Source organism: Furipterus horrens, unplaced genomic scaffold (genome assembly GCF_987537825.1).
Source record: "Furipterus horrens unplaced genomic scaffold, mFurHor1.1.pri manual_scaffold_3, whole genome shotgun sequence".
In the NCBI taxonomy this organism is placed as follows: domain Eukaryota; kingdom Metazoa; phylum Chordata; class Mammalia; order Chiroptera; family Furipteridae; genus Furipterus; species Furipterus horrens.
Genome location: NW_028327173.1, coordinates 175,624,528 through 175,647,165, shown reverse-complemented (window position 1 = coordinate 175,647,165; position 22,638 = coordinate 175,624,528). Strand labels below are relative to the sequence as shown.

The window sequence follows — 22,638 nt, the reverse complement described above, 5'->3', positions numbered from 1 at the left end:
TTTCCAACCACATCCTGTTATGCATTGCCAGGTGGGAGGTAAGCAGAGAGTGACATTTAACTGGAGTTGGAATTTTGTCAGGGTGCAGCACAATGAGAGAGGGGCCAAAAACTTGAATAGTGATTATGATGATGAATCATGAAATCTAAATTGGATAAGAAGAAACTTGAGGACACAAGGGAGGCAAGAGATAGTAAAAAGATGATTGTGGAACAGTAGAGTGTAGGTCTTGGTGGGACCAAAAGATTGTTGGAAAGGTAAGATGGTAATCAGAGAGTGGATGCTTGAAATTGGGCTTATGAAGGAAGTACAGTTCGTCGTCGTCGGCGGCAGCCGTCCATCTCGAGAGACGATGGTGTAGCTTCTTAAGAGTCTATCTGCACCGCAGAGAATGGCTGTGCAGTCCGACTGGGGAGTGACACGGTATCTGTCTCCTCCCGTGTTGAATCGACATCTTGCGATGACGCTGGAGTGTCCTCTCCAGTGAAGCTGAAGCTACAGAGCCTGGGCAGGGTGATATGGAGGGTCTGCTGTTGCCCATGCAGCAGACCCCCCCTCTCTTCGCAGCTGAAGGGTCCAAGGGAAAGACGAGTCAATACAGCTTGGTTTCAGGTGCGCCGCAGGAGTTGCCGGTGTTGACTACAACGTCAAACCGCCTTAGGGACTCCGGCTCCGGATTTTCTGTTGGGGTTTACTCCCTTAGCCTTTCCCCTGAAGAGGTATGCCGCAAGGCAGCGGAGGTTTTTTGGAGTCAGAGTTTTCCTTCTCTGGGAAGTACAGTTATACATTGGTAATAATGAGGTCTCACGTGCCTGGTTGTCTCACAGATGCATACAGGTATGGCAAGATACTGGTCTTCTCAGCCCTCGAAGTTTCTGGCAGGGCCTGGTTTGGTCAGAGCTCGCTCTCTTTGGCTGGTTGCATTTGACCACAAGCAGCCTCTCTGTTTGCTCCAGTGTGCTGCGTAAATGTTATTTTTTATGTATGCTATCACTTGAAAAGTGTTGAAATACTGGTATGGATGTGACCATGGGAATGGGTAGCTAAGGTAGAAGCAAGATCCTAGGAGGAAAGGAAGCCTAAGAATGGAGAGGTCAGGGTGTTGGAGGGGTCATCAAGATTCGTACAAGAATAGTGGTAGAGACTGTGACAGTGAGCTAGGAGCTAAAGCCTTCGGGGAACAAGGGGAAACCTGGAGGCTCTATTGATGACTAATTGTGGTACTTGAGAGTATGATCTGATGACATCAAACGTGAAGCTGGGATCTTTTAGTGAAGAGGAAGAAATAGAGGGGAGCAGCAATGAGGCAACTACCCTCTAGGCCCAGTGATATTACCAGCGTGGGAGAAAAAAATAGTGAAACACTTGAGAGGACAGCGAGGGAAGCAGGGTCTTAGGGAGAGAGCCAGTCTTCAGTTAGATCAAGAGTTGAAGGGAACGATCTGAGAAGTTGAGGATATGGGGGTTTTATGGATGATTGGCCACTTCATCATTAAGCTTTTGCATGGTCTGTTCTCTTTTAAATATATGCTTTTTTTTTTTTTTTTAAAGTAAATTTACTGAGTTGTACAGCTTTTGGCTAGATTGTTTTGGTTTTTTTTTTTTTTGACCCTTACCCAGAGGGCAAACATACACTCATTCTTCAGAACCTTTCTCAAGTAGTGTCTCTTCTGAGAAACCTTTCCTGATCCCCCCAGACAGGTTTGTACTGATTCTCTATTGCGTGTGTATTCTCCTGCTATTTATTCCATGCCAAACCAAATTGAAACTGTGTTCATCTCCCCACAATACTGCCAGCCCTTCAAGGGCAGGAATGCTCTTATTCTTACTGCCTAAAAAGATCTCATACAAAATAGCTACTCATATTTTTCTAACGAGTTTAGAGAATAATAGGTGGGAACTAGAGAATCTGACAAGTTGCTTTAATATCAAAGAAAAAATTGTATTAGTTACCCCAGAATTTAGTGGCTTAAAACAACACCACACACACACACAAAAAGCCATTTATTATTTCACACAATTTTTGTAGGTCAGGAATTTAGGTGCAGCTCAGCCAGGTGCTTCTGGAGGTTGCAGTCAAGACGTCATTTGGTAATGCATCTGAAAGCTTGGCTAAGACTGGAGGATCTGCTTCTAAGATAACTCACTCACAGGACTGGCAAGTTGATGCTAGCTTCTGGCAGGTGGCCTTAGTTCTTTCTCTTTCAGGCTCTCCATGGTCACTGCTTTTTCCTAGAGCAAGTGATCCAAGAGAGAGCAGGGCAAAAGTTGGAATGTCTTTAATGACCTAGTCTTGGAAGTCACACTCCATATCCACAGTACATTTGATTACACAGGTCAGCCCTTTTCAGTGAGGGAGGGGCCAGCACAAGGGCATGACTACCAGGAGATGAGAATCACCTATCATAGAATTTAATTAATTGAAAAGGGTAGTAATACATATCTAGTACATAGCAAGCAGTTAAATATTTGAACAAATGAAGGCAAAGGAATAGAAATTTTAAAAGAATAGAGGTTGAAATAGCTTGTGGTTTGAGTGCTAAGGTATTAACAAGAAGTTTCTCAAAGCATTTCTTAGGAGCTGTTAGAGTTAGGCAAAATGATTTTTTAGACATTTGCATAACTTAATCTAAACTGCTTTATATACTGTGTGTGTGTGTGTTTGATTTTCCTACTTAGATTCGGTGAGAACTCTTCTGTGTCATCAACGGAAACAAATGCTTCAGAAATACAAGGAAGACAAGCAACTTCAAAAATTGAAAGAGCAGAGAGAGAAAGCTAAACGAGGAGTTTTTAAAGTGGGTCTTTATAGACCTGATAAGCCTTCATTTCTTTTTTCACACCAGAATACTATGAAAGCTGAGCCAATAAAGGTAAATTTAGTATCCTAACTAGATATAGAAGAACAGATTTTTTTAACACTTCCTTTTTCTTTAAGAGAGTACATTTGATTTTAGCCAAAAGGCTGAGAAACAATTCTTTTAAGAGTTTAAATGACTAAAATTACCCATTCACATTAGTTCCTTTATTCCCTTAGCTAATTTTTGGAAGTGGGAATGCATGTTCTCGTTTTCTCTAGCCACACCCCAAGATGAAATTCAGGTCTCTCAATGTAACTATAGGTGGACTGAAATAGGATAAAACAAGGAAAGCAAGTCGGGCCAGGCTGAGCAATGAGGCTATGCCAGAGGAGTTGGCATTTATCCTGTGGGATATGGAGAGTCAAGGGAGGCTTTTAAATGAAGTTGTACCATTATTAAGTTAATAATGCAGGAAGATTACCCTGCTTTGAAGATTATAGTCTGGAAAGGGAAGCATTTATAGATGGGAAGACCAGGTATAAGACTATTGTGAAAGAGTGAGACTGAGGAAGTGGACTGGGCAATGTGTTTAAAAGGAAGAAGTAGGTGTAAGACGCAAAGGCGTTTGACAAGTGACCAAGTAAATAGTGATGGATAAAGAAAATTTAAGTCAAAATAAGATGATTCTGTTTATATTGGTTTGAACAACCATATAAATTATGCTGCTGCTTTAAAATGAGGAAGAAAAGGACCTTGATTAAGTGGGTGCATTTCAGTACCTCATGCCCCCTTGTTTAAACCAGTTTGGGCCATCTAGATAACAGGCAGTGGTATAAAACTTGGAAATCAGGATGGACATCCATGCTAAGGTGTGGATTTAGGATGTAATATTGGCCGTATGGATGGGTGTTTAAGCTGTAGGACTGAAGGAGATCAATGTAATAAGGATATATAAAATTATGAAAGAGTGATGTGGAGAGAGCACTGTTGGGTGGACAGAAGTCAGGTGCCAGTCGTAGGTTGAGAAGGACTGGTCGGAGCGGGAGGAGCACTAAAGTGGAAGGTAGGAGGGGTCATCTAAGAGAAGAGAGTGGTCAGTGAGTCCGGAAGGATGAAGTTTGGACAGAGGAAGTTTGATTTGTAAACTAGGTAGTCACTGGTGATTTCCTATTTTAAAGGTATGTGTAAAAGATCTCATTTTAAATAATATATTTAAAAGATCTTATTGACTGTATACTCATTCCTGATTTAAATAAGAATTAAATAACATAAAGGCCCAAGATATTGCCTAGTTTTCTTTGCTTCATGAATCTGATTCATTTGAGAGACCTTTATTTACTGTGTGTATTACCTTAGGATAATGTGGAAGAGACCAAAGTTAATAGAATATAACTCAAGGTGAAAAGATAATAAATAATTATTCCATATATGCTAGAGGAGGGAGAGATTGTTTATGTTTGATGGAACATCTAAGAAGACCTCTTAGAAGGGGTTAGATTTAATCAGGTTTTGCAAGAATATATAGGATACCAATCATTGGTCTAAACCAGCAGTTCTCAACCTGTGGGTCGCGACCCCTTTGGGGGTCAAACGGCCCTTTTACAAGGGTCACCTAAAACCATCGGAAAACACATATATAATTGCATATTGTTTTTGTGATTAATCACTATGCTTTAGTTATGGTTGGGGGTCACCACAACATGAGGAACTGTATTAAAGTATGGCGGCATTAGGAAAGTTGAGAACCACTGGTCTAAACTGTAAACTGCTATTTACAAAGTATTACACGAGTATGTAGGGGGGAGAAAGAGATACATCATTGTGTTAAATAAGATTCACCAATGATTGTTTTTTATTTTATTTAGACAATAGCCATTGCTCTATTTCACTCACTTTACGTACTTTAGATAAAAGTCTAACTTTTTTTAGCATTAGGTTTTCACTGAGATTTGGTAAAGAAAATGGCTTCTCATCTGAAATGAAGTCTGATTATGCTTAAGGAATTTTACAGAGTTGATTAACCAGTTTTTAATCAGTCCTTCTCTTGCTAGATTTTTTTCCACATTTTGCTATCAGGTCTTCATTTGCTTATTGACAGTGGACAAGTGTATAGTCATGAGATTTGAAGGCAGATTGTCAAAGCTAGGAAAATAAGCTGTACAGTATCTTTTCATAAATAAAAAAACCAAAAAAATTCTCATACTCTAGCCTGTTCATCTACCCCCTGAATGTTAACAAGGATTCCTAATAATACCTGGGAATATGATTTGAAATTTATTCTCTTTCCTCACTGAGAAATATGAATAAGTTTGGAAGCTATTAACCTAAAGATAATTTAAATTAAACCAGAACCAGAAAAAAAATAGTAATTTAACAAGTATTTCTTTTTGCCATGAATGACTATAGATAAAGTTTAACTTTAAAATGGGAACTTTATTTCATCATGAGAAATGGAAGTAAATTTTGCAAGTTCATTTTTTAAAAAATTTTACCTTCTTTTGATTGTTTTAAAGGCTGTTCCATCTTTTGTACGGATGACAAGGTCAAAAGCCAAAGAACAAATGGAGCTGACTAAGGTATAGTTGCTAATAGATAATGTTACTAAAATGACAAATTATACTTCTTTTCTCAGAATAAGTAAATTTATTTTTAATCTGTCAGCTTCAAGTATAGCGATTATTTTACTAAGGTTGATAGTACCTAAATCACTGTGGCATAGAACAATTTTGGATAAATGCTAAGGCACTATTCACTTAAAATAATCTTTGCCAAGACATCCCTTATGAGATCTAGACCAGACTTTGTCTGTGTTTCATATGTTTTTTTGTTTGTTAGTTTACTGGTTTTCTATTATGTATCCCATAATAGAAAATGCAGATAGAAATATAAAGCACGTAAGGTGGGTGTTGTAAATTATGGGTTTTCAAAACACTGCTCCGGTAAAGTTATTAGGAGGATCACTAAAATAGAGTCAGGTGGGCAAGGGGGAAGTAGTATGCCTCTTTCTCAGGTGAGGAAGCTAAGTTTCATGTATCCAATAAATTTTGAATCACTTCCATGTTTCTCTAGGCTCTAGGATACAATAGGGAACAAAATAATTCCTTGTTTTTATGTGAGATAGGCAATAAAAAAATAAGTATATATTATGTCAGATGATCATAAGTATTATGGAGGGAGATTTAAAAAAGGGGGGGGGGAGATGGGGAATACTGAAGTAGGTGGACTTTTGATTGGGCCTCCCTGAGATGGTGGAATTTTGAATGAAGTCTTTAAGGAAATAAAAGCGTGAACTATGGCAAAGAGTTTTCTAACCAGGAGAAGAATATTCTAGATAACATTCAAAAGTTTGAAGTGAAAACATGCCTGGTGTCCTAACCCATGTGGCTTACTTAGTTGGTTGGGCACTGATCAGCAAAGTGAAAGGTCACCGGTTCCATCCCAAGTCAGGGCACATGCCTGGGTTGCAGATTCGGTCCCCCGTTGGGGCATGTATGAGAAGCAACCAATCGATGTTTCCCACATTGATGTTTCTCTCACTCTCTTTCTCCCTACATTCCCCTCTCTCTAAAATTAAATAAATAAAAATCTTAAAGAAAAGAAGAAAGAAAACATGCCTGTATGTTTAAGGATTCTTACATAATTATAGTCAGCTCCTTTGTTGTTTTTTAATTTTATTTTAAGATTTTGTTTATTTTAGAGAGAGTGGAAGGGAGGGAGAAAGAGATCGATAGAAACATCGACTGGTTGCCACTCACACGCCCCCAGCTGGGAACCTGGCCCATAACACAGGCATGTGCCCTGACTGGGAATTGAACCAGTGACCTTTCAGTTCACAGGCTGACACTCAATCCACAGGGCTGATCAGCTCTTTTTAATAGCTTTGGTTATTAACATTTTGTAAATTCTAGGATTCTAAAAAAGCTTGTAAGAAAATTTATATAATGGAAAACTATTTTCTTGATCCCATTTTGTTTGGGGTAGTGGATGTTTTTTTTGCTGGGTTATTTCCAATAGTCAGATTTCAGATGAGGGATCAATTTACAGATTAGAGATGTGGTGGTTTGATTCATTATGCAATTAAATCCCATAGCACCTAATCTTTTAAATAGGTTGCTAATGGAAATGATATTCGAGCAACTCGACCTGGTCAAAAACAAACTTCTGAAAAGAAAGTGTTGGACAAAGAGAAAAAAGGTAGGAATATTACCAGTTCTAATATTGTTACCACAACAATACTTTAATAATTTTAACAAAGCATTTGATTTGATTATTTTCCCCACAGCTGAGCAGCCCGAAATGCCCCCACCAGTGAGAGTGACTCGATCGGCTGCTCTAGCAGCGAAGCATATTGCCGGAACAGCCTCGTCTGCTACAGCAAGAGTGCCAGGGACAAGAGCCGCTGATGGTAAGGACAATTTCTTGATCAATGACTGAACTAGAATGTTTCGGTCCTTGACATTTTCGTCAAGTACTCCCTTGAGTAGGAGAGGAGGAAATGGAAGATTCCAGTTCCCTGAAGGTAGGTTCTATGGCCCTTCATCCACTTAGCACTGGGTGCTCAAACACTGGTGTAACTGCATTGGTGAACAGTACTTCAAAGTGGAAAATTGGTAGCCCCAATAAGTTGCAATCCATCCATTTGGAAAACAGTGTAACATTTTAAGAATAATTTGAAAAAAAAAACACATAATAACATGGTTTGTGATATATTAAGTAGGGAAAGAAGAACAGGTCAAAACCTGAATAGTATGAGCACAATTCTAAAATATGTATGTAAATATGTGAACATAGGAAAAATGTACCTTGAAGTGTCAACAGTGATTATTACTGAATAATGTAATCTTGAGTGATATTTTTATTATTATTTTTGTGCTTTTCTTTATTTTCCAAATTTCCATAATATATATTGGATAATCACAGGCAAAAGGTAATGTACCTTAGCACCTTTGTTTTGTTTTTGAAAACAGATAGCCTATATTTGGCAGGAAATTTAATCTGTTTTTATCTTATTTTATAATGAGACTTTTAATCATAAAATGTTTTAAGACACACATTTCTGCCCCAGCCAGTGTGGCTCGGTTGGTTGGGCGTGTCCCACAGACTGAAAGGTTGCCAGTTCGATGGGCCACTGCCTATTTCTCACATTGATGTTTCTCTCCCTCTCTTTCTCCCTCCCTTCCCCTCCCTCTCTAAAAAAAAAAAGACATACATTCACATTGTTGCCTTTATTTTTTCCTTTCCCAAATTACTTAGTGCTCTTAATGCAACATTTTCTCTCTAGTCAAAATGGATGACATATTTTATTTTATTTTTAGATAATGAAACAGAAGGAAAGAAAACAAATCAAGGAAGAAGACCTGCCCAAAACATAGAAACTAAACCTGACAAGGTAGTATATAAACATCTGTTTATTTCTAGAAATTTTGGAAATCTTATTGCTACTTTCAAAAAGTTGAAATTAAGCATATAGAACCATTCAAGAGCTTAACCTACATATGTGTGAAAAACTCTTGAATCATAAGTAAAAGGTGATTTACTGTTGTTTTTCAGGTGTGTTATCCTCAGAACATTATGGGTAGAGAAAACATAATTTGGTTAACAGGAGATAGAAAAAAATAATAAAACACAGCTGACGGAAACCCTCATATGAGAATTAGCTTTGATGGGGTAGGGTAAATGCCCTGACTTCGAATTTAATTAGGCCTGAGTTTGAATATTGTCTCTGTTTCCAATTAGTTATATAACCTTGGACAGTTATGAGTTTGTTTACCCATCTGTAACATATAATACCTACATAGACTAATATTAAGAATTAAATAACCTAATGTTTCTGGTAGCATCTAGCATAGAGCCTAGTAGAGTCTTCAAAAAAGAGCCACCATTTTGAAGACCCAATCCCTTGGTTTATAATCCATGCTCCAATTCCATAATCTTTAAAAAAAAAAAAAAAAAAAAAAAAAAGGTATGCCAAAGTGTAAGAAACCTGAGGAGATTCTTAATAAAAATCAAATAGATCCTTCAGGAAGGCAATATAGGGTGAATTCTCACAGACAAGCAGCTGTACCTCAGAGCTCCTGCCTTGAGATTGATTTTCCTCTTAAGGATTATCACTTGTGGTTTTTTTGTTTGTTTGTTTTAAATTAAATTTATTGGTTAATAAGATTATACAAGGTGGGGCAATAGTAAGTTTACAGTTCATATGGAAAATAATACAATAATGAATAAATAATAATACGAGAATAAATTCTTTTTTGCATACTCACAACTGTAAACCTACTTTTTCCATATTCTGTGTGGTAGGCAAAAGTAGGTTTACAATTGTGAGTAATATTCTTTGAGTTAATAAAGCTGTTGTAATGATTATAACCTGCATGTCTTTCTTTATATGAACAACTGTATACCTACTTTTGCCTACCCCTATATAGGTTTCAAGTGTACATTTCTATTATACATGGTCTGTATATCACTCATTTTACTTTCATTCCCATGCTGGCCTCAGGGACATTGTTACCCTTAAACTCTTGTCCAGGTTGAGATACTCTGGTTTCAGTTCAGATCTCATTAAAAATCAGAAACCTAGAAACCTCTAAAAATTATGTTTAAATGGTGACTGTTAATAGGTAAATGTGGTCAGAGGTACAAATTTCCAGTCATAAATGGGTCCTGGGGATATAATGTACAGCATGGTGACTATAGTTAATTATATTGCATTGTATATTTGAAAGTTATAAAGAGAGTAAATCTTAAAAATTCTTATCACAAGAAAAAAAATTGTAACTATGTGTGATTATTTTGCTATATATACAAACATCAAAACATTATGCTGTACACCTGAAACTAGTATAATATTATATGTCAATTATATCTCAGTTAAAAAAAAAGTAACAAATTGAATTGAAAAAGAAAATATATTTCACACTTTATATAGTTAATCTTACTGTGCCACATGAAAAATATTTTTGTTCATGTGATAAAGGATTTGGTTCTTGACGATAGTAGTCATCCAATAAAGTTTGGATTATGATTCTCAAACATTGTAATTATCAACATAATTTAAGTAAAAAGATAAGTGTTTGTTAGTTGAGTAAATTTTTCTACCTTAAACAACCCAATTAAAAAATGGGCAAGGGACCTGAACAAACACTTCTCCGAAGAGGACATATAGAAGGTCCATAGACACATGAAAAAATGCTCAACATCATTAGCCATCAGGGAGATGCAAATAAAAACCACAATGAGATACCATTTTACACCTGTCAGAATGGCCATCATCAACAAATCAACAAGCAACAAGTGCTGGCGAGGATGTGGAGAAACGGGAACCCTACTGCACTGTTGGTGGGAATGCAGACTGGTGCAGCCACTATGGAGAACAGTATGGAATTACCTCAAAAGATTAAAAATGGAACTGCCTTTTGAACCAGCGACTCCACTACTAGGATTATACCCAAAGAATCTTGAAACACCAATTCAAAAGAACTTATGCACCCCTATGTTCATTGCAGCACTGTTTACAATAGCTAAGTGCTGGAAACAACCTAAGTGCGCATCTGTAGATGAGTGGATCAAAAAACTGTGGTACATTTACACAACGGAGTACTATGCAGCAGAAAGAAAGAAGGAACTCCTGCCATTTGCAACAACATGGATGGAACTAGAGAGAATTATGCTTAGTGAAATAAGCCAGGCAAAGAAAGAAAAATACCATATGATATCACCTAATACAGGAAACTGAAGAACAACACAAAAAAGGGAACTAAATAGAACAAAGAGCAGAATAGCGGTCGATGGGGGGGAGGGGAGAGGGAGAGAGGGGGGATAAGTGAGGGAAGGGTTTAGTCAAAGAACCCGTATGAAGGACTCATGGACATGGACAACGGGGAGGGGTATGATTGCAGGAGGGGGGGTGGGTTGGGTGGGGGAGAGAAATTAGGGGAAAAGGGGACAACTGTAATTGAAAAACCAAAATAAAAAAAAAATTAAAAAAAAAAATTTTCCACCTTAGTTTTCATATATATTAATTTGTTGTAATATCTAAAACCTATCATGTATTTAGTTCTTTTAATAAGGATTGGTTCTCTCTTTCTGGAACATAGCAGTGGTTCAGTATAGCTGATCTGATTACATGTATACATTTATTTATTTATAAGCTATTTTATTTATTTATTTTTAGAGATAGGGGAAGAGGGAGAAAGAGAGGAGAGAAACACCAATGTGTGGTTGCCTCTTGCACACCCCCAACTGGGGACCTAGCCCGCAACCCAGTCATGTGCCTGATTGAAATTGAACCTGCGACCCTTTGGTTCACAGGCCAGCCCTCAATCCACTGAGCCACACCAGCCCATGTATACATTTAGATGTATTTGTTTTTGTCTCTTAAATTATGTACATGGCACATATATCTCAACTTTCATATTTTCAGGCTTGTAAAAATTGGTCAAGTATATTCCCAGAAGAGAAATTTTCACTCTATTTTGTTTACTCCTATTTAGGTCATTTCTTTTCAAGTTGGTAGTGAAGAAAATAATTTGGATCCACAAACCAGTGCAACAGATGATGGAGTTTTATCAAAAATGGAAAACTTACCTAAGACAAATACTGTAAAAACGAAAGGAAAGAATTCCTTCGCACCTAAAGATTTTATGTTTCAGCCGTTAGATGGTCTGAAGACCTATCAAGTTACACCTTTGACTCCTCGAAGTGCCGATGCTTTCTTGACACCCAGTTACACCTGGACTCCTATACAAACAGAAGTGTAAGAATGTAATATTAATAATGAATTCCTTGCTAAGGTGGATAACAAATGCCTTTCTTTGATTTGTCCTGTGCTTTTTAAAATTATTATTTAGTTAGTAAATGATGTTAATTATAAAACATGAAAATTTGGTCTTCTAAAATATTCTTTTTAGAAGGCTACAATAATATATTTGACAGCTTTGATATTTCCTATGTGGTGTTATTATCATTATTTTTATGGTAAAATATGTGGGGTGTTTTTTTGCTTTTAATAAGTGACTTTATTATAATACTTAGAAATAAATTTTTAGAAAGGAGAAATTGCTATAATACTATAGTTCAGACATGGTTTGATTTTTGTCATTCTTGTTGTTATTACTTTAGAAAAATAGTCTCCAAAGACAAAAATAATTAACATGCAAAGTAACATGCAAAGTAGAGGAGGGGAGAAAATCAGTTGGGATCTTTTAAAAGAAAGGACAAGGTTGTTTCGCAAAGACTGGCTGACAGCAATTTACTGGAAACTGCTCCAAGACTAGGTGCTTATGTTTTATTAAAAGATCTTCAGAATCTTTGGCTCTCATTATAGTTAGTAAAGATGGACATTCCCACAGTGGTGTTCAAAAATTTTCCCCTATAGAATAGACAGATTTTTTAAAAATAGAAATTAATTTGTTTTGTCCCAGGTTGTTAAAAAGCAACATAATTTTGAAATTCTTTAATCAGAGATATGGGGTTCATGTTTCATGAAGTCTATTTTTGCTGTTGTTTTTAGTGATAAGACCCAAGACACAACACAAGAAATTTTGGCACAAAAATGTAAAACTTACTCTGCCAAGACAGTACATCAAGACTCAAAATTACAATATCCTCTGGATTCCCTAACAGTTTGTAATAAAGGTACGGTATTTCCATAAAATTTCTACTTGCTTTTCTGGATTATGATTCATTAGAGAATTGTTCTAGAGCCCCCTTCACCATATAGTTCAAGGACGTGATCTCTCAGGGTCAGAAGAGATCGAAAAGCATGTGGAAAGGTGGGGGCGGGGGCAGTTAGCATGAGCAAAAGAGCAGGAGGCATGAACATAAATTCGAAGAGATGAAAATATTGAGAGACTCTTTAGAGGTGTGTTGAGTGAAATCATTGAAGCAGAAATAAAATTTTGAAATTCAACACCGAAAAAAATGGAAGGATTTAAAAAATTTTGTTTTGTTGTAGGAGATGTCATTTTAGGAATTGCTACTTTGAAATGTATATGTATGCATCTCCTATGTCACCATCACACACAGTGTTAGCTCTGGACTCCTGATGCAAATGTATGTGTCTGTATGTTACCAAGAGTGAATGTGTGTATATTTGGCCAAGTTAGTACCATGGTCATAGGCTGTGGAAATTCTTTGTCGCCTAATAAATGCTCTATTTAGTAAATGTCCCATGGGTGTTTGAAAATAATTTTTATGTTCTGTTGGGAAATTTATTTTTTATATATCTAATAAATTAAGCTTGTCAGTTGTGTATTCAAATCCTCCTTTTTTGTATGTTTTATTATATGTCAGTTTCTAAAGTTGTGTTAATGCTTCCCCTAATTATTTTGGGTCTGTCAATTTCTTATATTCATAACTACTTTTGCAGTATATCTCTTAAAGCTCTGTTTGTAAAGGAATTAAAAATATGGCTCACAAAAAATTTATATGTAATATTTTTTTTAATAGAAAATGTCTTATATAAAAGTGAAACTACTAAAAATTCAAGTGGCTTTCCAATAAAAGAAGTCTCATCACTTGAAATAAATGAAGATCAGATATCTCAGCCACAACATGACGTGCCATATTTCAGGTTTGTCCTTTTTTCCTAGTGTGAGAATTTTATGCCTAGACCTTTAAAATTAAAATTAAACTATTTTAACCTTAATATAGTAGATGAATTTGGGGAAAACTGACTTTGGGTAATTTCAAAAGGTAGGAAAAGGTACAAGTGACAAGTCTTCTTCCCAACTCTGCCTCCCAACTGCATAGTTCGAAGCTTCCATGGAAGCAAGTGTTACACATTTCTGAATATTTCCAGAGATAGATAATGGATATGTAGACCAACATAAACATATTTTTTCTTTTCCTATATATGCAATAGCATACTGTTCTGTTTTCATTTATTTTTCATGTAGGAGACATTCTAGTTTAGTACTTGAAGAACTTTCTCATGTTGCTGTTTTGTGCCTGTTTTTGTAATACAGGCCACACAGTATCCAATTATATGGATGCACCACAATTTAATAGATTGGTCCCTGTAAATGGTTATTTACATTTGATTCACTGTATTACTATTACAATGAAGGCTTCAAAGAACAAGCTGTATGCTTTTCAGTTTTTTCATGTGCAAATATGTAAAGATCCTAATTGACATTTTCTCCAGCAAGGTATGGCAGTTCCTATTTTCTCACCTTTTTCCCTCCTACAAAGAAACCAAGTTAATGTTTACTTTATAAAAGATGGATAGTGGGAGTGGGTAGGAGGCTCTTCAGTCCACCAAATCATGAGATAGGATTATGTTTCTCTAACTGTGAAGTGTGGAAATTAACATTCTGTTTGGGGAGCTTCAATCATGTCATCTAAATGTCTTGGGAACAAATCAGAGGGCTGCAATTGGAGAAAAACCCTGACAGTCCTCAGTGCATAGGAAGTGTTTGCATATTACTATTCTTGAGTGAATGTAGCAGGAAAATTTTAATACGCTTTCCAATGCAATATTAACAGCCTTTTTGAGCTTTGCCAATCAAGTAGATAGGAAAGATTATCTTGCTGTAGTTTTAATATTCATTTGCTGTATGATGAGTGCCTTTATATATTTAAGAACCATTTCAGTTGTTTTTAGAATGTAAGGTTTTAGATTTGTAAGGGATTTTAGAGATTATCTAGTCCATTGTGTTGATGAGCTGACACCATAAGCAGTACCTCTAGACATTGCCAACTAAATAGTGTCAGATCTAAGGCAGGCCTCCTTTCTCATTAAGGTGTTCTCTTTTATGCCACTAAATATCAACAGCTAAATTTTTCTTCTCAGTTTCTCCTGTTAGGATGCTTGTTATTAAAAAAACAACAACATTAATTTACCTTGGGGTACGGTTTCTCCACCTTGACACTACTGACATTTTAGGCTGGATAACTCTCGTTGGAGTGCAGGGCAGGCACCCCTCTGCACTGTAAGATGCTTTGTGGCATCCCTGGCCAGTAATACTCCTCTAGTTCAGGACAATAAAAAATGCCTCCAGATGTTGCCAAAGGTGGGGGGACCGGCGGACTGACTCCAGTTGAGAACCACTGCCTTTGGGCAGGTAAGGCCTAACAATTAGGTGTGGAAGGATGGACATATATAGGCTATCCACTTGTATTTCGGGGGTTTTAATATACCATGGTTGACAAAATAACTAAGTATCAACTCTGGGAAATTAATATTGTATAACTGTCATAATGCTAATACTTAGATATTAGTGTGAGACCCATTTGTAAAACTGAAATGTGTGTCATAATTTTAGAAATATTCTCCAGTCAGAAACTGAGAAATTAATTTCTCACTGCCTCAAGTGGGACAGGAAGCTTGAATTGGACATTCCAGATGATGGTAAGGGAACATTTATATATATGTATGTGTTTTTTTACGTTTTAGCTTTATCTTTTTTTTTTTTTTAATTTTAATATGGTTACACTGACCTGAAACTTAAAAATCTTGCCCAGCTTTATACTTTGTTATTCAAAATAGCAAGAATTCTTTCATATCTCAATATTTGTTCACTAACAACATCTCTGTGCTAAACTGATACATGACTTAATAGATGTAAATAATTAGAATATTGACTATCATTCCTGAGAGTTAGACATTTGCCTATTTTATTATTTGATTTTCTTCATGTGACTGTGAGTGATATCCATATCTGGTATTGTTTAATTATACAAAAATATTTTCTGAATGAAAATTACTTAAATCATTGTGCAACAGATTTTCTAAAAATTCCTCAATCTTACTTATTTGGGGAAGCTGTTTAGAAAAAATCATTTGTGTGCTGTCACTGTGAAGCCTTTCTTAACTACCAATGTGCAATGAGTTTTCTGAGGCTGAATTCTTATAAAATACAAGGAAAGGTACAGTGCTGTTTGCTATGTAACAATACTTAGGAGAATGAATATTGCTAATTTTTAGCAGTAATTGAAGCAGAGTAATACTCATTATTTGTATGACAACATTTTGTAGTGGAAATTTTTGTTCTGATAAGGTAAGGACTGATTCTGTAAGCCCTAGGTTATTTGAGGTGAGGTCTTCTTATCAGCTGGTTGGCTTGCAATAAAGGTTCTGTTTTGTCCTTTAACTTTTAAAAACTTCCTATTTCCTTTAGCTAAAGATCTTATTCGCACAGCAGTTGGTCAAACAAGACTCCTTATGAAAGAAAGGTTCAAACAGTTTGAAGGACTAGTGGATGATTGTGAATATAAACGAGGTAAAAAGGAGACTACCTGCACAGATCTGGATGGCTTTTGGGATATGATTAGTTTTCAGGTATGTGGTCAAGTATATTGAATGCTTTTAACTTTTGAGCCTGGTCTTTTTTTTTTTTCCTTCTTTAAAAGAGTTAACAGTGTTAAAATGGAGGTAATAGTAGCTGCTTAAGTACCTATAATAGTAAATGAGATTATTACATAGTACCTTTATAAACTGTAAAGCACTGTCCCCTCCTGCCCAATATAGGATAATTTCTATATGGGTTGGAAATTGAGGTTATAGTCAATGTTGAATAGCCTATGATTATACATGTGAGAAAATGAGTAAATCTAGTCTTTAGCAGTTCAGTTCATCTAGCCGTTACTGAGTTCCTATTGTGTACCAGGCATTGTACTAGGAGTTGAAGGCACATTCTTTGTCCCAGAGGAGTTTTATAGTTTTATTAGTGAGATAGACACAATTTATAATTACAGTCTAATGTAAAAAATGCTATGATAGAGGGAATTATTAGGAAGATCAGTTAAAGAGGTGGAGGAAATGATACTTTCTAGCTTTTTGAGCTAATTTCAGAAATAAGTGTATAACATTTTCATTTAAAAAAATTCTCTTTCAATAACTAGTAGCTAACAATCATTAGTCATAAAAATGTAACCATTACTTTATGACCAGTTTTAATATATTTACCAGTTTTCATAATGAGTTGGTTCAATAGCATCCTTTAATGATGACCATTTGATTTTTTTACTATCGTTATTTATGGATTTAAAGGTATTTGATGTGTTTGCATTGTTTATACTTACTATCTTTATTGATGCTCACTTCCCAGTGGGAACGTTTTCAATTTAGTTCCTGGGGCCTTTATGTATTTACTTATTTGCTTATTTATTCATTTATAAAGAGCTGCATTGAGGTATAATCTACATATCATAAAATTTGCCTATGCTAAGTGTACAATTCACTGATTTTTAGTAAAATTTACAATTGTGCAATCATCACCACAATCCAACTGTAGAACATTTCATCACCACAAAAAGATCCCTCCTGCCTGTTTGCACTGCCATTCCCAAGCAACCACTGATCTACTTACTATCTCTGTACATTTGCTTTTTCTGGACAGTTCATATTAAATAGAATGATACAATATGTGGTCTTTTGGGTCTGGCTTTCACTTCACATGATGTTTCTGTGGTTCCTCCATGTTGTAGCTTTATCTGTATGTTGCTGCTTTTTATTGCTGAGTAGTAGTAGTCACATGGGTATATCACTCTTCACTCACCAGCTGATGGACACTTAGGTTGTTTCCAGTATTTGGTAATTATGAATAATCTATGAATATTCACATACTAATCTTAGTGCATACTTATGTTTTCATTTATCTTGGGTAGATACCTAGAGTTTTTCTGGATCATATGGTAAATTTATATTTAACTTTTTATGAAATTGCCAAACTGTTTTCCAAAGTAATTAAACCATCTTACATTCCCACCAACAATGTATGAGTGTTCCTATCCCTCCACATCCTTACCAGTACTTGCTATTGTCTGTCTTTTTTAGTATAATCATCCTGTTAGGTGTGAAGTGTCTCATTGAGTTTTGATTTTCATTTCCCTAATGAGTAATGATGCTAAGCATCTTTTCATGTACTTATTAGCTATTCATATGTCTTCTTCAGTGAAATATTTATTCAAACCTTTTGTTCATTTTTAAAATTGGGTTTGTCTCTTTATTATTGAGTTATAAGTGTTCTTTATATATTCTGGATACAAGTCCTTTATTGGAAATATTATTTGCAAATATATTCTCCCCATTTGTGACTTGTGTTTTAATTTTCTTATATTTTAATTTTTAATGGTGTCTTTTGAAATGCAGAGATTTTTAATTTTGATGAAGTTCAATTTATCAGTTTTCTTTCCCCTTTTCTTGTGATATTGGCGTCATAGCTAAGAACTGTTTTGGCCTGACCACAGGTCAGAAAGATTTTCTCTTGTTTTCTTCTGAAAGTGTTATAGTTTTAGCCTTGGCTTGTGTGGCTCAGTGGATTGAGTGCCGATCTGCGAACCAAAAGGTTGCTGGTTCAACTCCCAGTCAGGGTACATACCTGGGTTGCCGGCCAGGTCCACAGTTGGGGATATGGGAGAGGGCTTAAGGGGAGAGGCAACTCCTGGAGCAACTCAAGGGCTGGTAGGAGCAAGTGGAAGGGGAATGGGGAATGGGGACTCCCAGTCCGGTCCTCCTCTTGGGCCTGTAGGAGTCCCACCCACACTTCTGCAGGCGCCTTTTTTATACCTGTCAAACACACATTTCTATGAGGGTGAGTTTGTTTATCAACATATTCAGTAGGTCATTTACATGTCATTGCTCTGACCCCACCCCTCCCCCCAACACCAGGTTAGTTAACATACTGGGCTAGGTCCATTAACATTTCCTCTGGGAATGGGCTAGGCCATTAACATATCCAAAGTCCAGGTGTGCATTCTGGCTATCTCCATGTTCTGACAGTTACCACTTTGGAGGAGACTAGAAATACCAGAAGAATAGGGATCATACATTCCCATCCTGCTAGTACCTTATTTGAATCTTTTTAAATGAGAAGAGAAACCACAGATTGGAAGAAAATATTTGCAGAAGACACATTTGATAAAGATGCTGTTCTCCAAAATATACAAAGACCTCTTAAAACTCAGCAATAAGAAAACAACTTGATTTAAAAACAGGTGAAAGAGCTGAACAGACACTTGAGAAAGAAGGTCAACATATGAAAAGTGAGATGCTTAACTTCATATCTTCATATATGTTATTAGGGAATTGCCAATTATAACTACAATGAGATGCCACTACATACCTATTAGAATCACAAAAATCTAAACCACTGATAGCACCAAATGCTGGTGAGGATGGGGACCAACAGGAATTCTTATTTGTTGCTGTGGGACTGCAAAATGGTATAGCCCCTTTGGAAGGCAGTTTGGCAGTTTCTTAAAAAACTAAACACACTCTTACCATAGGATTCAGCAATTCTTGGTATTCACTCAACAGAATTGAGAACATATGTTTACAAAAAACATATACAGAGGTGTGTATAACAGCTTTATTCTTAATTGCCAAAACTGGGAAGCAAACAACATATCCTTCAGTAGGAGAATAAACTTTTTAAAAATACAGAACTTATGCTCACATTGTGTAATTTAGTATCTCTCTCCTACCATTTTAGTGATCAAAAATAATTTAGGAGAGTTATTCATATATGACATCCTTTATGTAGATTTTGGAGGTTTATAAGACCAAAAGTAACAATTAACAATTTAACCATAAGAATTCTTGATTCGAATACTAAATTGAGAATGGTTTAGTCTAATTTTATCTTTTTCTTAGTTTTTAAAAAATATTTAGTTGAGAGGGGGGAAGGGAGGGAGAAAGAGGAGAGAGACCTCGATGTGAGAGAGAAACATCCATCGGTTGCCTCTTGCATGCGCCACAACTGAAGACTGAACCCGCAGCTGAGGCATGTGCCCTGATCCAGAATCCTTTCTGTTTGCAGGGCGATGCCCCACCAACTGAGCAGCGCTGGTCAGGGCAGTTCAGTCTAGTTTTATATGTCGCCAGTGCAAGTCACTCTCAATTTTTTTGGAAATCTCAGTTCATTAGTTTGTAATAGTATTATGGTTAGCATTAAACTGATAAACTTGTACTTTATTAACAGATAGAGGATGTAAACCAAAAATTCAAAAATCTGACCAAACTTGAGGAATCTGGGTGGCAAAAAACTGATGATAATACAAGCAAAAAGGTCTTTCGGGTAAGTTTTGATTTTCTATTATAGACTTTTCTACTTTAGTGATTTTTTATTTTTAACCTTTAAAAACTTTTAGCTTCACAGTTTCATCATTTTACAAAATAAGTTCCATATATTACTTACAATGTTCCGATTGTCTTTGAAGAAGGAATAAGGAAATGATTGACATAAAACTCAGAATGGTTATTTCTGGAGGGAGAAAAGGAGGAGCTAAGATTGAATGGAGGCACCCTGAGAGCTTCTAAAGTTGCTAAGTAGTGGATATGTGCTTATTTGTTTTATTCTTTAAACTATGCTTTTTTTTTTTTTACTACTACTAATAGTAGTAGTAGTAGATAATATACAAACTGAGTATGTACCAAATACTGTTCCTAGTACCTTACATGCATTAACCCGTTTTATCTTCACAACAATCGGATGAGGTAGGTGCTCTTACCCTCATTTCACAGTTGAGGAATCTGAGGCCCAGCAAGATTAAATCTCTTGTCCAAGGTGGAGCAGGGTTTCAGGCCACACTTTCTCATTCCAGAATCTATGTTCTTAACCAGTAGGCTATGCTGTCTCTGTTTTATATACTCTTGTGTGTGATATATTTCAAAATGAAAAGAATTTTTCAACAGAAGAGGAACAATGGCTCTTTAGAACATTGCCTTCTTCCGTATGCTTATAAAATTTCCTATTACTTTCTCAGTAAAATTGTCTTTGTTAACATGATAGATTCCATTCTTAATCTATTTGTAGTAATTTTTTTTTTAGTAATGTTTTAACTCAAAGTTTTTGGTTCAAATGGATACTTCTCAAACTACCCTGAGGCATTACCAGTTTTTCTTTTAGATTTTAGAAAAATATCTGTGGTTGTAAAATCAGGTTTTTAGGTTGGTTCTTTATTATGCTGTGTAATCCAAATAGAAACTATTTTGAATCTGTTAAAAATGTTAGAGTATTGAGAGAACCTTATTATAAAATTATTGTAGTAATGAAGTCTCATGACGAGGACCCTGAGGACAGTGATGGAATTGAATGAATTTTATATCTACTAAACAGTGAAGGATGTTTGAACATTTTGAAGCTACTGTGGGGATCTCTTATTGAGTATTGAGTATTGAGTCATGGAAACATTAATATCATTGATGTAGATCATGGCTGTATGAGTATAGCATTATATCAGTCTTGTAATTCTACCCCTTATCACCAGGTGTCTCTCCTAGTTCATTTTATAGGCCACTGTTAAGATTGTCAAATACAGGGATTGAAGGTGGGTAAGGAGGGGAAGGGTCTAGTCAAGGAACTAGTATAAATGACCCATGGACAGCGGGGATGGACTGTGGGAGAAGGGGTGGGTAGGATGGGGGTGGGGGGGAGCAATGGGGGAAAAAGAGGGACAACTGTAATAGAAAAACAATAAATAAACTTAAAAAAAAAAAACAAAAGATTGTCAAATACAATAAAAGTAATCTTTTATCTTTACTTTGATACCATTCCCTCCTACTTCTTATCATTGAGTTATTTCATCAGTTAGCCTTGTGAAAAAGCTATCAGTTTTTAGACATCTTTAGAATCTTATGTTGTGTTTCCATTAAAAAATACAAAGCAAAACTCTGATGTCCATAATTCCCTCTAGGTATCTGTAACCCGTTCCCATTTTTCTTCCTAATCATGGACAAGCTTCCTGAAAAAGTTGTCTGTACTCTGTCTTTATTTGGACTCCTACTTATTTCTTCAGCTCGCTACAATTCAGCTTTTCCCCTCTCTAAGCCTCTAGAACAGATACCACCAAGCTTACTGATTTTGTAGTTGATGAAGTTAGTAGACACTTAATTATAAAACAATCCCTCAGCAGTACTAAATGCAGCATACTTGACCCTTCTTAAATTGTATTCTACTGATTTTCTTCCTAGTCTGTGCCCATTCTTCAGTCATGTTTGCAAGTTTTTGCCTTTTCATGTATTCCTTTAAAGTTTGTCATATTCAGAATTCCTACCTCAACTCTCTTCTCTCCTTCCATAGTCTTCCTGTGTAATCCTACCCACGCTGTGATGATTCCCAAATCTGCATTTCAGACCACACTTACTGCTAAGTTCTATATATCCTGACTCAGTATACCTTAAAATCATTGTATCTCAAACTGAAATCATCCCCCACACACCGATGTGTCCTTGTCTCACCAGCTGTCCAAGGTAGAAACCTAGGTATGTTCTTTAGTTCTTTCTGTTTCACTATTTCCACTGCACACCCAGCTATGCGTTAAGTCCTCTCATTTGCGCCTGTTAAATATCTCTTCACTTTTTTCCATTTCTTCCTCTAAACTCCCATCATCTTCTCCCCTGTATCATTGGAGTAGTCTCCTTTATCACATAGCTTGTAACCCTCTGGCTATAGTCAGAGTGACCTTTCTAAAATACAAGTACAGTGATCTTAATCTTTTGATTAAAACTCACCAATAATCTCTGTTCCTTTGTTCTTGGTATAAATGTGGCTCCATGAAATGGTTACAGGTAAGGGATTTTATATTCTAGCTGTTGCTGATCTCTTGCCAACTCCTCCATGCTTTTTTTCACCTCTGCTTTTGCAAACATGCTGTCCTCTCTGTCTGGCTCTTTCCTAACCTCATTGTTCATTCTGGCCAACCATGACTTCAGCTTAGGTGCTATTTCCTGTAAGCCTTTCTAGATGCCTCTGAAGATTGGTTTAGGTGTTATCTTCATGTTCTCGTACAGTTCTCTGAATTTGTCTCTAACATGACATTTGTCCTTCTCCGTGTCCTTATCTAGCTCTTCACTGTGAAGTTATGAACTTGTTGGGAGCAGGAACTTTGTCCT

General features: G+C 36.2%; 1 protein-coding gene and 1 long non-coding RNA gene across 4 annotated transcripts in view; one reads left to right on the top strand and one right to left on the bottom strand.

The window, feature by feature from the left end:
- DLGAP5 (DLG associated protein 5) overlaps positions 1–22,638 on the top strand; it is a 44,110-nt gene that overhangs the window by 7,547 nt on the left and 13,925 nt on the right. For all 3 annotated transcript variants that reach the window (XM_090272052.1, XM_090272051.1, XM_090272053.1), the window contains exons 3-13: positions 2,680–2,873; positions 5,315–5,377; positions 6,911–6,995; positions 7,084–7,206; positions 8,117–8,190; positions 11,294–11,556; positions 12,313–12,437; positions 13,251–13,374; positions 15,068–15,153; positions 15,923–16,083; positions 19,727–19,822. In XM_090272052.1, the coding sequence (XP_090128178.1) occupies positions 2,680–2,873; positions 5,315–5,377; positions 6,911–6,995; positions 7,084–7,206; positions 8,117–8,190; positions 11,294–11,556; positions 12,313–12,437; positions 13,251–13,374; positions 15,068–15,153; positions 15,923–16,083; positions 19,727–19,822 (1,394 nt within the window). The remainder of the gene's footprint in view (positions 1–2,679; positions 2,874–5,314; positions 5,378–6,910; positions 6,996–7,083; positions 7,207–8,116; positions 8,191–11,293; positions 11,557–12,312; positions 12,438–13,250; positions 13,375–15,067; positions 15,154–15,922; positions 16,084–19,726; positions 19,823–22,638) is intronic.
- On the bottom strand, positions 1,990–22,405 carry LOC150016799 (uncharacterized). Its single transcript, XR_016509819.1, has 3 exons — positions 22,258–22,405; positions 11,388–11,540; positions 1,990–2,232 (listed from the first exon to the last, which is right to left on the bottom strand). It is a non-coding gene; the product is annotated as an uncharacterized LOC150016799 (long non-coding RNA).